The sequence below is a fragment of the Bufo bufo genome, chromosome 1, assembly GCF_905171765.1.
Source record: "Bufo bufo chromosome 1, aBufBuf1.1, whole genome shotgun sequence".
In the NCBI taxonomy this organism is placed as follows: Eukaryota; Metazoa; Chordata; class Amphibia; order Anura; family Bufonidae; genus Bufo; species Bufo bufo.
Window position 1 is genome coordinate 545315177 of NC_053389.1, and position 13951 is coordinate 545329127.

Consider the following 13951-nt stretch of genomic DNA (forward strand, 5'->3'; position numbering starts at 1 on the left):
AGAAAACAAAGCACATTCTATTTGATGTTCATCAAAATGAGGTTTTATTTTTATTTTTTTACAAGAGTTTCTTCATCTTTTTGTTAAACAATAAAGATAATTTTTTAAAAATGTACAGGGTATGTTAATATACTTACATACAAGATTGTTAGATTAGAATTATTCACAACTTCAAAAAAATAGACTCTCAGACTTCAGACATAGAAATTGTAACATCATTCTAATGCAGTCTGGTACAAGAAATAATAACCGTTTAGATTTACAGTTTAGCAAAAACTAAACATTTCTATACATGAGACAAATGTATATAAATATATATATATATATACAATTTATTCTTGAATTTTCAAGAAACGTATGTCTGTGCTGTCACTCTCATAATACACATTTTGCAAAACTGAGGCTGTCCATCGAGTCAATAATATGCCGAGGATCTGCATACTGGTAACAGGTACACTGCCAACCACGTCTACGTATTCTCAATGGAGGGTCACAAATCACTGTAAATAGATGTACTAATCGGTCTTCTTCTAGAATTACCGGTATTAACCAGGAACTGTTCTGAAAGGTATAAAATACACCGGTTTTCCTTCATAGACAACTCAAAAGCTACTGCCAAGGGGGAAAAGACATACAAATCAGGATCACATAAACCTCCAAAATCACCCCTCTGTCATAAATTAAAGGGGTCTTCTCATCATGGCAACCCCTTTTGTAAAAAAACAAAGCCAGTATAGTAATAAGTTAATATATGCTAATTTGCTGAGAGAAGTAGCAGACAGCCTCTATAGGGTACATGTAGGATTAAGGCCCATTCACACGACGGTTTATGCCGCTAAAATGTTGGTGCAAACTTTGTACCAAAATTATAGCAGCGGGCACCTGGTGTCTGCCTCCCAATTTTTACAATGGGAGGCAGCACTGCAGTTTGCAGCCGGTGGTTTAAAGCCATGACCGCGGCAATAAGGGACATGTTCCTTCTTGGGATGGTGTCTGGATGGATGTCGCTGGAGCTGCTGTGGGTGTCCATTCTTGGTTAAGTTCCATTCAATGGGGCTAAACCACAAATTGGTCCAAAGCGGGAAACTGGGGCAGAAACAGCAGCGGCTTCTGCTGTGGAGTACACAGCAAGTTTTTTTTCAGAGGCAAAATCCCCCCATGTGAGTGTAGCCTTAAGGCTGTATTAGACAGCCTGATTCTGCTGGGGATTGTCGGGAGGGAAGCGTTCCTTCCTGGCAATCGCCTGCTTGCTAGTGCAGGAGACTGCTGTTATTACATGCGGCGATCTCCTCCCCAGCATGGGGAGGAGCGATCATTATACCATTGCTCATCTCCATACTTTCCAGTTGTTTGCCGACAGCAGATTGTGATTAGACACCACGATCTTCCGCCGGCAAATGATAATTTTTACACCTGTCAAAAGATTTTAATTGTCAGATGAACATCGGGTGATCTTGTGGCAGTATTACACTTCCAGATCATCAGTAATGAGCGTTCATACGAATGCTCGTTAGTGATGATTGGCCCAACAATCGCCTTGTGTAATTCAGGCTTTACAGAGTGGCCATTCAAATGAATAGCTACTGGCTCTGGCCACTATAGACAGGTAAAGACTCCAAGACGTCTATAGGCCCTAATGGAAAAGCACTGCTTCATGAGACAGCCCCTCTAAGTGGATTTTAATAAGCCTGTGATAAGTTTATACTACAGGCAACAAGCTTATCTTCCAGTTTATGAATTGTACCCTTTGAGAGGTAAACTCTACAAAGCACTGCCATTAGTCAACAATGCAGAAAAGTGCATTATCGTACATCGAAAGTGTCAGTTCAGATGAAGCAGAACTCGGAACCAAAAAAAAATGTCAGAGACATATCAGTTGGTCTAACTAGTTGGCACAAAAAAAAAAAAAAAAAAGATTCATTCTACTAGGTCCTTGATGCTTATGATATTTTAAAGTGTAATTCCACCAAAAAAAGTAACTCCCTATAATCTAATAATCCTGATCTCTATGGGCCATTTGTTCCACTGGAGCGCTAATGTTTCTTGCATCAGACAAAGTCTCCAGCATCTACTTAGGTAGGGTGTGTATGAGTTGTGAAACCTCACTCCCATGATTCACAAATTACTGCGTGTGTATATATATATATATATATATATATATATATATATATTTCCACTGTGTAGTTGTGGATACAATTAACCCAAAATAGCACTACTGTATGTAAACACAGAAGCCAGAAAATGGTGTAAGATAGCAACCAGATCAAAACTACTAGAAGTATACTGGATTAAAGCTGGCATGGACTGCTTGCTGCAGAATATTGCACATCATTGCTCTCTATATCATGTAACTTAATAAAAAAAATAATGTTTTGCAATGGTTGTCATGAGTAATAGCATTGCAGAATAATTCTACTGCACATATGATGCATAAAGAAGGTGCTACTTGGTTCTTTATACAGTAACCCTCCACAGAAAATACTAAGTGTAATGCAGGTTTATCATATCAGCAAATAAGTAGACCCTCTGCATTATAATAAAAAAACATCCCAAAGTCATAACATGAGAGTATCAATACATAATGAACTCATCAAGCTGCCTTCATTTCCCCTTACAATGGTAATGGAACTCCGACAAGCCAGATTGATTGCAAAGATACAAACTACAATTATCCTAAACATACATTATTGAAAACCTCTCATAAAAAAAGACAAAAACTGCAATATAAACAGAAATCCACATTTAACACTGCAAAACAACTACAGTAGTCAACTTTCTTCCTCTTTCTTCATGTTGCTTTCTCTTAACAGAAAAGTAATTCCCGTGCCTTGTAACATTTGGTCGTACTGAAATTTGTAATGACAGCTTACATAACGGTAAATGCCATACACAATATGTTTTCCAATGTAATTGTAATAGAACATGTACCCAAAGAAAAGAACGAGAATCCTGTATTTCTATATGACATCCATCAAGGTATTTCTGTTTTGCAAAATTCAGCCAAAGAATAAACTAGAAATAAGAAAACGTCTCCAGCTCAATAGACCCACATACGAATTGAAAAAGAATAAAAGACTGGCCAAGTGTAAAGAAACTCCTTCTAAAAGGTGGTTTCACCAATGGTGTGCAGTTTTTAAACAAATCCAGAAATGTGTGAAAAAATGTGAAATATAAAAGGAAGGAATTCTACTTCTGACTCCTGCCGGCTTAGGCTACTTTCACACTTGCGGCAGAGGATTCCGGCAGGCAGTTCCGTCGCCGGAACTGCCTGCCGGATCCGTCAAGACGTATGCAAACGGATGGCATTTGTCATACGGATCAGGATCCTGATACGTATGACAAATGCATTGAAATGCCGGATCAGTCTCTCCGGTGTCATCCGGAAAAACGGATCCGGCATTTATTTATTTTCACATTTTTTGCGGTCTAAGCATGCGCAGACCGCAATGCCGGATCTGGCATCAATGCATTTCAATGAGAAAAAATGCCGGATCTAGCATTCCAGCAAGTGTTCCCGAATTTTGGACGGAGATAAAACTGTAGCATGCTGCGGTATTATTTCCGTCCTGAAAAGGCAAAAACACTGAACTGAAGACATCCTGAACGGATTGTTCTCCAGGTATTGAGCCTCTAGGACGGAACTCTATGCCGGAAAAGAATAACGCTAGTGTGAAAGTAGCCTTACTTGCAATGGTGTTTTTCCTCTCCATAAGGAGATATTGTATTCCCAAAATCCCAAAAAAACATAGCATGTAAAACCACCACATATACACACCTGCAAGGAGAAGACCCAGAACTACAGGCAATAACCCTTTTCAGTATATATAGGTTTCCCAAGAGTTTACAACTGGTGACCTATGCTCGGTGGGGGTTCGACCCCTGCTGATCAGCTGTTTATGAAGGCACCTGCGCTCTCCTGGTTGCGCCACTGCCTTCTCTGTGCTCACCAAGCACAGTGCCGTACATTGTATAGCGGCTGTGCTTGGTATCGCGTTCAGCTCCAATAGCTGCTATGGGGCTGGAGAATGTGTCGTCACTGGCCTAGGAAAAGCTAAGAGAAGGCTGCAGCGCTACTGTGACAGCTGGTGCCTTCTCAAACAACTGATCAGCAGGGGTCCAGGGTGTCGGACCCCCACCGATCATATACTGAAGGCACCAGTCAGGCGACTGCATTGCAGCCATGTCCATGTTGCGGACCGCAAACAGTGGGTCCGCAATACACAGGCAGCAGGCATGTGAACTCCGTGCTGTGGTGCGGACCCTTTGACTTGAATGATTCTGTGATCCACAACATACAGCAAAAGAAAGGACATGTTCTATCTTTAACATTCGGAAGCCCTTCTGTGGGCTTCCGTTTCCATGCCTCCACACTAAAAAAAAGATAGAACTTGTCCTATCTTTTGCTGTATGTTGCAGATCGCCGACCCATTCAAGTCAAAGGGTTCACCGCAGCAGAGTTCATGCGGCTGGTGCCCATGTACTGCGGACCTGGTTTTTTGTAGTCCGCAATACGGGCACGGTACCCATACAGTCAACTGAATAGGGCCCAACTATGACTCTCTTTACCAGGCCTGGGCTGTGATAACTATAAAGCTGGTTCTCGACAACCACTCAACTCATGAGTGACACACTGCTGAAATCAGCATGTCTGCCACTACTTTATGCTGCCATCGGGAAGGGCAGCTTAACGTTGTTGACAGTTTTCCCTTAAAAATCTAAATACTCATTATGTTGTAGAAATTCTTCAGATTTTAAACAAGATTTTACCCTTTGTAATACAGTACATACAGATTTGCTGCAAATTTGCATTAAATTCCACAGTAGAAAATATCTGGCCTCTTCCTAGAAATTTTCTCCAGTCTCAGTCCTATTAACAAGCAGATTCCCTGCAGCAAACATGCATGCTAATCCCAAGAGAGAAGAGGTACCTGAGGAGTAACAGTTGCCTTTCAAACACATTTAGATTACCGCCAAACCCACCATTGGGAATCAGTCAGCCACAGGACCAGACTCATACAGCACTTGGCCATAAAATAAAGCAGTGACATCATTCGTATCTCGTTATTTGATGGGTTCCATTGCCATGAAAAATAACAGCACACAACATGACTGTCCCCAATGGAACAAGTGGCAGATGGGCTTTACACAAGACACACTTTTTTATATCCACTTTGCAGCAACTAAATCCACTTAGGTTAGCAAAGCTGTACAAGGACAAACCGCTGTAAAGGTCCCTTTACACGGGAAGCGTTCCTTCTCGGCAATCGCCTGCTCGTCAGGGAAGGAGACCGCTCATTTACATGCCGCAATCTCCTCTACAGTAAAGCCCTTCAAATGCAATGTCTTTTGGACTACAAGACTTGCTAGCTTGCTTACTGCATTCTAGATAGTGTGTGTGATTTGTAATGCAGATTTAGGGGGGGAGTGATGGCACCAGATTCCCCTAACTATTCCTTTCCTGATCCTACAGGGCACTCATAAATTTTTTTTTGCTTGATCATAGAGAGAACAATGTAGCTCTTCTACCCTAGACCACAAAGAAAAGCAGAACATGCTACCGCAGATAGCCAGAACATTAACTACTTACTTTGTTCTACCCAAGACCACTCCGAAATCAAATATTAAGCTCAACACTAGGTTAAAAACCCATAGCTAGCTGTCTTAACCCTTTCACTGCCTTAAGCAAATCATAAGGGAAGTCCTAATGAGTCTGAAATAATTTCATTTCCTATTGTGATTTGTAGAGTGATGTTCCTCAACTCTGGTCCTCAGGGTCCACCTGTCGGTCATGTTTTAAGGATTTACTTAGTATTGAGCAGGTGATATAATTAGTGTCAATGCATTAGGAGTTACCCCAATATCTGTTGGATATTCTAAAATCATGACGGGCGGGGGGGCCCTGAGGACTGGAGTTGAGTCTGCATTATAGCTCAGTTGCGTTTACAATGCAGATGGCTTCCAAGGGATTTACTCTGGTTTGCATTCTGGGGAGTCGTCTTTATACCAGGCCATGAACATTCATCTGATGTAGAATAAAAAAAAAAAAATTACTGTCCTATTGCAGTACAGGAACCTAGAACTAGGTACTGAACTTTTAAACCTTATATTCTCCAGCCTGAGCGGTGTCACTCAATATAGAGCTGAAGGACGAGTGGCTTGTAAAGCAGTCACAAATAGTCAAAGTTTTTTTAGTTTTTTTTTAACAATGCAGTTGGGTAGAGGGTTGCAAGGGTAATAACAAATCAGAGCATTTCTCTACAGCATAAGATCTAAAGTGAGTGCAAGACAAATAATCACCATCACCAAGCAATATCTGTGACAAATGAAAAACAATTTAATCAGTGTGAACATCTACTATCCTGTGAAGTTTCTATAAAATACTGCCGTTTTCAGTCTTGTTTTCAGGATGTCATTATCGCTTCCTAATCAAAGGGAAGAATCTCGAGAATAAAATGGATTTTACCATCTACCAAATTGTTCAATATGAGATTAGTTTACCTAAAATTACTGTTTTGTAAAATAACTTAACTGATCTTTACTTTATGATTAGATTAGATGCCATATTAAAGTGATTCTGTCTTATGATTAGGTCCCTATTATATTCAGTCTTCAAAATGTTCTAATAAAACTGTGAAATACTGGGTGAAATTGTTCTCACTATCCACCCTTCCAAAGGCGGTCACATAAGCCCCTTCCCCTCTGTACGCTGTCTAGTCACCACATTCAAGAATGATCATTGACAACTGCCTGAGAATCATGAAGAGCTTATTTCCTTAGGCTAGCCTTACACACTACATACCCGTTTGTCTATAGCTATTGGCGTACTGCTACCTCTCGCGACCCCTTCATACAAGTGTACCATCAGCCTGGGGAAAAGAGGATTGGGCAGTTGAAATTCATCTACTTCATCCTCCTCTCCCAAGACATCTGCCATTGGGGACACGTGTACAGACACCCTCAGACATAAATTGGAAGGCACTTAAAAGGGGTTTTCCAGGAACAATACACTAATAACCTATCCATAAGATAGGTCATCAATATGAGAATAGTGGTGGTCCAACACCTAGCACCCCAACTGTTCAGCTGTTAGGAGATTCCAGAAGTGAACAGAAACACCACAGCTCAATACACTGTGTAGTGGCCATTCCCGAAAACTGCAGCTCAGTTCCCATTTATAGGTTAGTCCCGGAAAATCCCTTTCATTTCTGTGGCCCTATTATTAGCACATTGCTATGCTTTTTATTGGGTGCCGCTGTACAGATAAGCTAGTTTAGATATGAAAACCTCTCCAGGTGACAGATTGCTTTTACTAAACCCAAATTATTTAATGGAACATGAAGAAAGTAGTAAACTAATGGCAGCACTAGAATATAAATACCTCATTTATCAAATCTGTACCATATCATTTAACAACTCTACAAAACTGTAGAGGAAAAACTTTTGCACAAAACAGATGATTGTGGCAGTGTTCCTAGATATCAGCCTACAGACCTGCTGCTGTATACACTGCCACATGGTAGCATCCATGGTAGGTGCCTTTTACTGGCCTACAGCATTATGTTAAAGGGGTTGTCCAAGTTATATTTATTGATGACCTATTCTATTCCCGCCGACCAGCTGTTTGAAGAGAAGGCGCACGCCGTGCCAGCGCTGTCTCCTCTTCATTGTTTACCTGCTCGCCGTTGCATCTGCAGAGGTGAGCAGGTGTAATTACACCCAAGCCGCCCCATTCATTTCAATGGGACGGCTCGTTCCTATTCACTTCTTCAAACAGCTGATCGGGTGTCGGACCCCTGCTGATCTGATATAACCTGGACAACCCCTTTAAGTGGTCTGCAAAGTCGCAAATCAAAACTGCACGTGTGTCAAGAAATTGTAGGTGCAACAATTTAAAGGCTATGAACATTTTGGGGGCAATTTTTTATTATGACTGCATTTTACTCATTTTCGGCTAAAAAAAATCTTTATAGGACTTTATTTAAAAAAATATCAACATCTTTTTCTGTACAGTTTCTAATTTTTTGTGCACTTGAAGACTGGCAGGCTCTACCTTCACAGTGAATCCTATCAGAAAACTGCTCTGATGGCTTAGACTGTAGTCCTCATCTCTGAACCCCTGACAGCTCAAACACTCATTATAGCTAAACCCTCAGTTTGATAAAAATATGGCTAAGGGTACTTTCACACTAGCGTTAGAAGAATGCGGCAGGCAGTTCAGTTGCTAGAACTGCCTGCCGGATGCAGAAATCCGTATGCAAACAGATATAATTTGTTTCCGGATCCATCTGACAAATGCATTGTAATACCGGATATTAGTCTCTCCTGTATCATCTGAAAAAAAAAAAGATCCAGTATTTATCTTTTTCACAGATTTAAAGGTCTGCGCATCCGTTTTCCAGAACACTTGGTACCGGATCCGGCATTAATACATGTCAATGGAAATTAATGCCGGATCCAGGAATCCGACGAGTGTTCTGGAATTTTGGCCAGAGAAAATACCACAGCATGCTGCGGTATTTTCTCCGGCCAAATACCGTAAAAGGGACTGAACGAAGACATCCTGATGCATACTGAACGGATTGCTTTCCATTAAGAATGCATTGGGACAAAACTGAAGCGTTTTTTTTCAGGTATTGAGTCCCTATGACGGAACTCAATACCGAACTCAATAAAAAACTTTAACGCTAGTGTGAAAGTACCCTTAAATGAGTGTTTATGAGCTGTTAGGAGTTCAAAGGTGAAGGCTACACATGGAGCCATGAGAGCTGCTGTCTGATGGATTCAATGTAAAACAAAAATCAAACCAGTCTGCAGATATACTGCAAGTGAAGGCTGTAGACCAAAAACCTTCAAATGTTTTTTAATAAAGACCAATTGAAAAAAAATTTAAAGCCCCAAATAAGTAAAATTCAATGATAAAAAAAATTGGCTCCGAAGGAGCTCGCAGCCTTCAACTTATGATAAGTACTAGATTTATCTTGACATTGAACCCCATGAAAGATCATTTTTAAAGTTAAAATGCATTACTAAGGGTACTTTCACACTAGCGTTTTTCTTTTCTGGCATAGAGTTCCGTCCTAGGGGCTCAATACTGGGGAAAAACTGATCAGTTTTATCCTAATGCATTCTGAATGGAGAGTAATCCGTTCAGGATGCATCAGGATGTCTTGAGTTCAGTCTTTTTGACTTTTCAGGACGGCGATAATACCGCAGCATGCTGCGGTTTTATCTCCGGCCAAAAAAATTTAACACTTGCAGGCAACGGAACTGCCTGCCGGAATCAAACAACGCAAGTGTAAAAGTACCCTAATACAATATGGTGAAAAGTGTTTGGTTCACCTCTGATGTGTATTGCCAACTGTATAAATGGAATACTGGGAACTACAGCTGCATAGGGAAAACTCTTTACAAAGTCTTGGTTGGGATGAAAATTACTTTACAAGGAAGTTTCCCACATTACACAACTACAGTATCTTTACTGTTTTTATCAATATCCCATCAAAAAAGCTGGATGACTAAAAAAGCAGTGATGCATTTTAGGGTTATTTCTAGGCATTATGGCTTCCAGGGCAATAGGGATTTCATTATTTGACATCAAACCAAGTGCAATTTTTATGTTTCATAGATCACTTTCAGGGGAAACGTATTAGAAACAGTTTTCCAATAGTTATCTGTGTTTTTACTGCTCTACGTAACAAATTCTCTCAAAACGGTACTATTGTACCACATATCTGACTGAAAACCAATCAATTTCAGACTTTTCACAGTACACACATTAAAATAAACATAAAAATATAGTACATGAAACAAGGGAACAACTTTTTGCCAGGTGAACCATTTCGTAAAAAAATAGGGGAAGATGCTTAAAAAAAATAAAGCACGTATAAAAGACAGAATGCTTTCTCTCCGTAACAGCAAAATAAATCCCCACTATTCAATTAGGTTATTGCAAAATAGACTAAAGAAGTGGAAGGCAAAAATGAAGATTATAAAGTCAAGGTGACTGATGACATTGTATCTCATGTGTCACTGTTCGTTGCTGCAGAAGTGATTTTCATATATTGGTTGAAGATGGTCTCAAATGCTTCATCTCTGTGCCCCATGGCACCAAAGATAAGTGGCTGAAAAAAAAGCTGAGATTATTAAGCAGAAGACACACATGCAAAGGCATTCATTATGGAAAAAAAAATCATCCAGTGGTATACAGCATATGACCTTGTGTGGCTCATAAATTGCAAAACAGTTGTACAGTTTTGGCAAAATACTAACGTAATAAAGCAGCTATGTATGGCTTGAAACTATATTATATATACACACCGTGTATATATAGTACATAAAATAATAAATACCTTTTGTGTTGAGGGGGTTGTAACTGAAATTCCCATGCCAGATCCTGGGAGAACTGAGAGAACTTTATACTGGGAAAAAAAGGGGATATTTTGCAATATATTAGGCTGAATACATATAATTCCAAATACAAAAATCTACATTTTAAGGCTCTTTATTAATGTGCTCTGGTGCTCCAGTAGAACACTTCCAGATGCTCGGGTGCTCTACAGAGCACCCGGGCACAATGGATGTCAATGGGAGAAGCCGAGCATTAAACCAGGCACCCCTTTTCTGAAGAGGGGAGCGTGTCGGGACTCTATTTCTGAAAAGTTTCTCGCGGCATTCAAACTCACAACCTTCTACATTACAACCAAGAATCTTAACCACTACACTATAGAGCTGCATGGCCAGTTACTTAAAAAATAAAATATGAGACTTCTGCTGTATAGGAATACTTACTAGCAGTAAGTATTCCTATACAGCAGAAATCTCATATATTTTTTTTTTGTAACTGGCCATGCAGCTCTATAGTGTAGTGGTTAACATTCTGGGCTGTAATGTAGAAGAAATAGAGGCTAAATTTGGGCTGTAATGTATTTTCAGAAATAGAGGCTAAATTTAATTTAAACATATAAGTTTTGAGCCATAATATATTTACATATATTATTATATATTTAGAATATATAATATATTATAATATTTGTAAATATATTATGGCTAAAACATCAGTAGTAGTTTCCCACATATTGTGCATTCATATGTATCAGAAGTATGAAGAAAAAAAAAAATTATATATATATATATATATATATATATATATATATATATATATATATACACACACACTTATTATTTTTTATTTTATTTTTTAATTAAATTTTTTTGTAATTACACATTTTTTGAAATTACTAAAATAAAAATATATAAAATATATAAATTTAACTTAGCCTCCATTTCTAAAAAAAATTCTGATGGGATTCGAACTCACAACCTTCTACATTACAGCCCAGAATGTTAACCACTACACTATAGAGCTGCATGGCCAGTTACAAAAAAAATATAAATAAATATGAGACTTCTGCTGTATAGGAATACTTACTTACTTCCTACTAGTAAGTATTCCTATACAGAAGAAGTCTCATATATATATTTTTTTAAGTAACCTAATTTGCAGCCCACTGCCTGGGGCTTGTCAGAGCTAGTTGAGATCCTAAGCAGGATTGCCAACCAGAAATTTTCTTTTTTCTTGACAACTTAACCCAAAATCACCGACAGTCAACATTTTTACTGACAAATTGGAAAACCATGATGAATAATAAAGATTTTAAGTAATACATGTCTATAGCTCAATATACTGATAAGATAATGATAAGAACTCATGACCAGCATTTACCCAGAGCTGTAGAATGATAATTAAAAGGGTTGTCCGGGTTCAGAGCTGAACCCGGACATATCCCCTTCTTCACCCAGGCAGCCCTTCTCAGATTAAGCATGCAGGGCAAGAGCTTTTTTAATAGAAACGGCTAGCGCAGCGCTAAAGTCCGCCCATTAGTGCCAGTGGCGTCACCGGGAACATTGCTAGGCGGAAGCCTCTGCCTAGCAGTGTAAGTCTGTTATAAAAAAAAGCCCTTGCCCTGCACGATAGAGCATCTCAGAGGGGCTGTTTGGGTGAAGAAGGGGATAAGTCCGGATTCAGCTATGAACCTGTAACAACCCCTTTAACACCAAAATAATCTAATTATGTATCACCATTTAATATAGTTGAAGAAAGCACACCAATGACTTTATTTGAATTATTGTGTCTTTATTTCATGTAATCAGTAGTATGCAGAGCACTTTAATTTCAACATAAGTAGTATGTACTACATCCTACTGATGTTGAAATTAAATAAATTAAAGAAGAAATAATTCAATTAAAGTCGTTGGTTGTGCGGTCTTCAATTATATTATACAGTGGAATATGGATAACCTAGGGATGTGCACCCAAAAAAGCTATTAGGAAAAGTGCTGTGGCCAGTTCTCGACTCTACTAATCATGTACCACCAGCCTCAAAAAAAATCACGGGCATATCTATTTTTTTTCCCCACAGACACATGAAAAAAAAGTCGCCTATGTTTACGGACTGTCCAGAAATTTCTGGATGGTTGGCAAACCTGATCCTGAGCCTGATAAACGAACTGCTTCTACACAGCTTTTGAAGATTATAGGAGCCTCCTGTGTGTCTGTAAGTCATCATGCACACAACCGTATGTTTGGTCCGCATCTGAACTACATTTTTTCCGGATCGGAAGCAGACCCATTCATTTCGAGGGGCTGCAACAGATGCAGACAGCACACCGGACCAGTAAAACAGAACATGTCCTATTCTTGTCCATTTTGCACACAAGTATCGGACATTTCTTTTGAAGTGAAAAAAAAAATGGCAGCATGCACACGGCCGGGATCAGTGCTTTGCACACTACAGAACACTGCTGTGTGCATGAGGCCTAAGTGTGATTCTCCCTCATTATTTGTTGTCTATGAGCTCCAGAGCTGAAAACAAAAAGAGGGAAGAAATGGAAAGGACGTCACAGCCGTACAGTGCTTGCAGATTTCCATAGAAGGGAAATACCCCCTGCCTTTGAGCGAAATGCATCTAGATGTGCAGCTGAAAAAGAAATTTATAAGGCTGAAAAAGACTTTAGGGAAAGCCCAAAAAACGTCTGTTCCTTCAAAGTTATGATTGCACAATGGCTGTGCGTTTTTGTGCAAACTTTTTTTTGAAAACTCAGGTACACTTTAAAAAATGTAAAATATCTCTGACGCACAACTAATGGCGTTGTCCAGTTTTTTGTTTTTTTTTAAGTTATGGCCTATCCTCAGGAGCTGATCTGCAGAGTTATTGGAAGCTTCGCTGTAGTAGCGAGCTCCCACCGCTACAATGTCGATGGTACTGTGTAGCTCCAGTGCGGACTTCCATCCACGGAGTTACACAGACCTGCTGATCAGCAGGGATGCGGGGTGTTGGCTTTTTAAGTGATGACTTAAAAACCCTGGACAACCTCTTTAACGTTTAACTGTTGTTTAAAGAAAAAAACTATTGACATTTCAAAATGACACGGCGTTCTGGACGCTAAGACCCCATTACTTAAAGTATCACTGAGTTTTCAAAAAATGGTCATAGAGACGTATCAAAAGTTCCGATTGATGTGGGTCTGAGTGCTGAGAACCCCACTGATCCCAAGAATGAGAGGGAAGCCCGTCTTGACTCCGTCCTCTGCAGCAAAGACAGAGAGTGCAACATTTGAGCGCTTCACTCTCCTTGTTCTAGAGATAAATAGGGTTGTCTCAGCACTCTGATAACATTTTTATGTCTCTATGATATATCAAAATATATTTGAAAACTCAGTGATGTAGAAGCAATCAGCCAAGCACTGCCTCTTCCTGCTAGCTGGAGACAAGCTTAACAGAAAGTCTATGAGCCATGAGCCCATCTTCAGGTTGAAAGGAAAGAGCACTTCTGCTTCCAAGGTTTAGCAGTCTCAGCACCCAGACCCCCACGATCAAAACTTTAGAAGTTACTATGACATGTGAAACAATTTTTGAAAAGACAGTTAAACGCTACCCCTTACCACCTCATTA

General features: G+C 39.6%; 1 protein-coding gene across 2 annotated transcripts in view; it reads right to left on the bottom strand.

The window, feature by feature from the left end:
* Positions 1–9443: 9443 nt before the first annotated feature.
* The window catches only part of GRAMD4 (GRAM domain containing 4), a 150190-nt gene continuing 145682 nt past the window's right edge, over positions 9444–13951 (bottom strand). For both annotated transcript variants that reach the window (XM_040412259.1, XM_040412250.1), the window contains 2 exons: positions 10350–10418; positions 9444–10121 (listed from right to left, as the gene is read on the bottom strand). In XM_040412259.1, the coding sequence (XP_040268193.1) occupies positions 10020–10121; positions 10350–10418 (171 nt within the window). In that variant the 3' untranslated portion in view covers positions 9444–10019. The remainder of the gene's footprint in view (positions 10122–10349; positions 10419–13951) is intronic.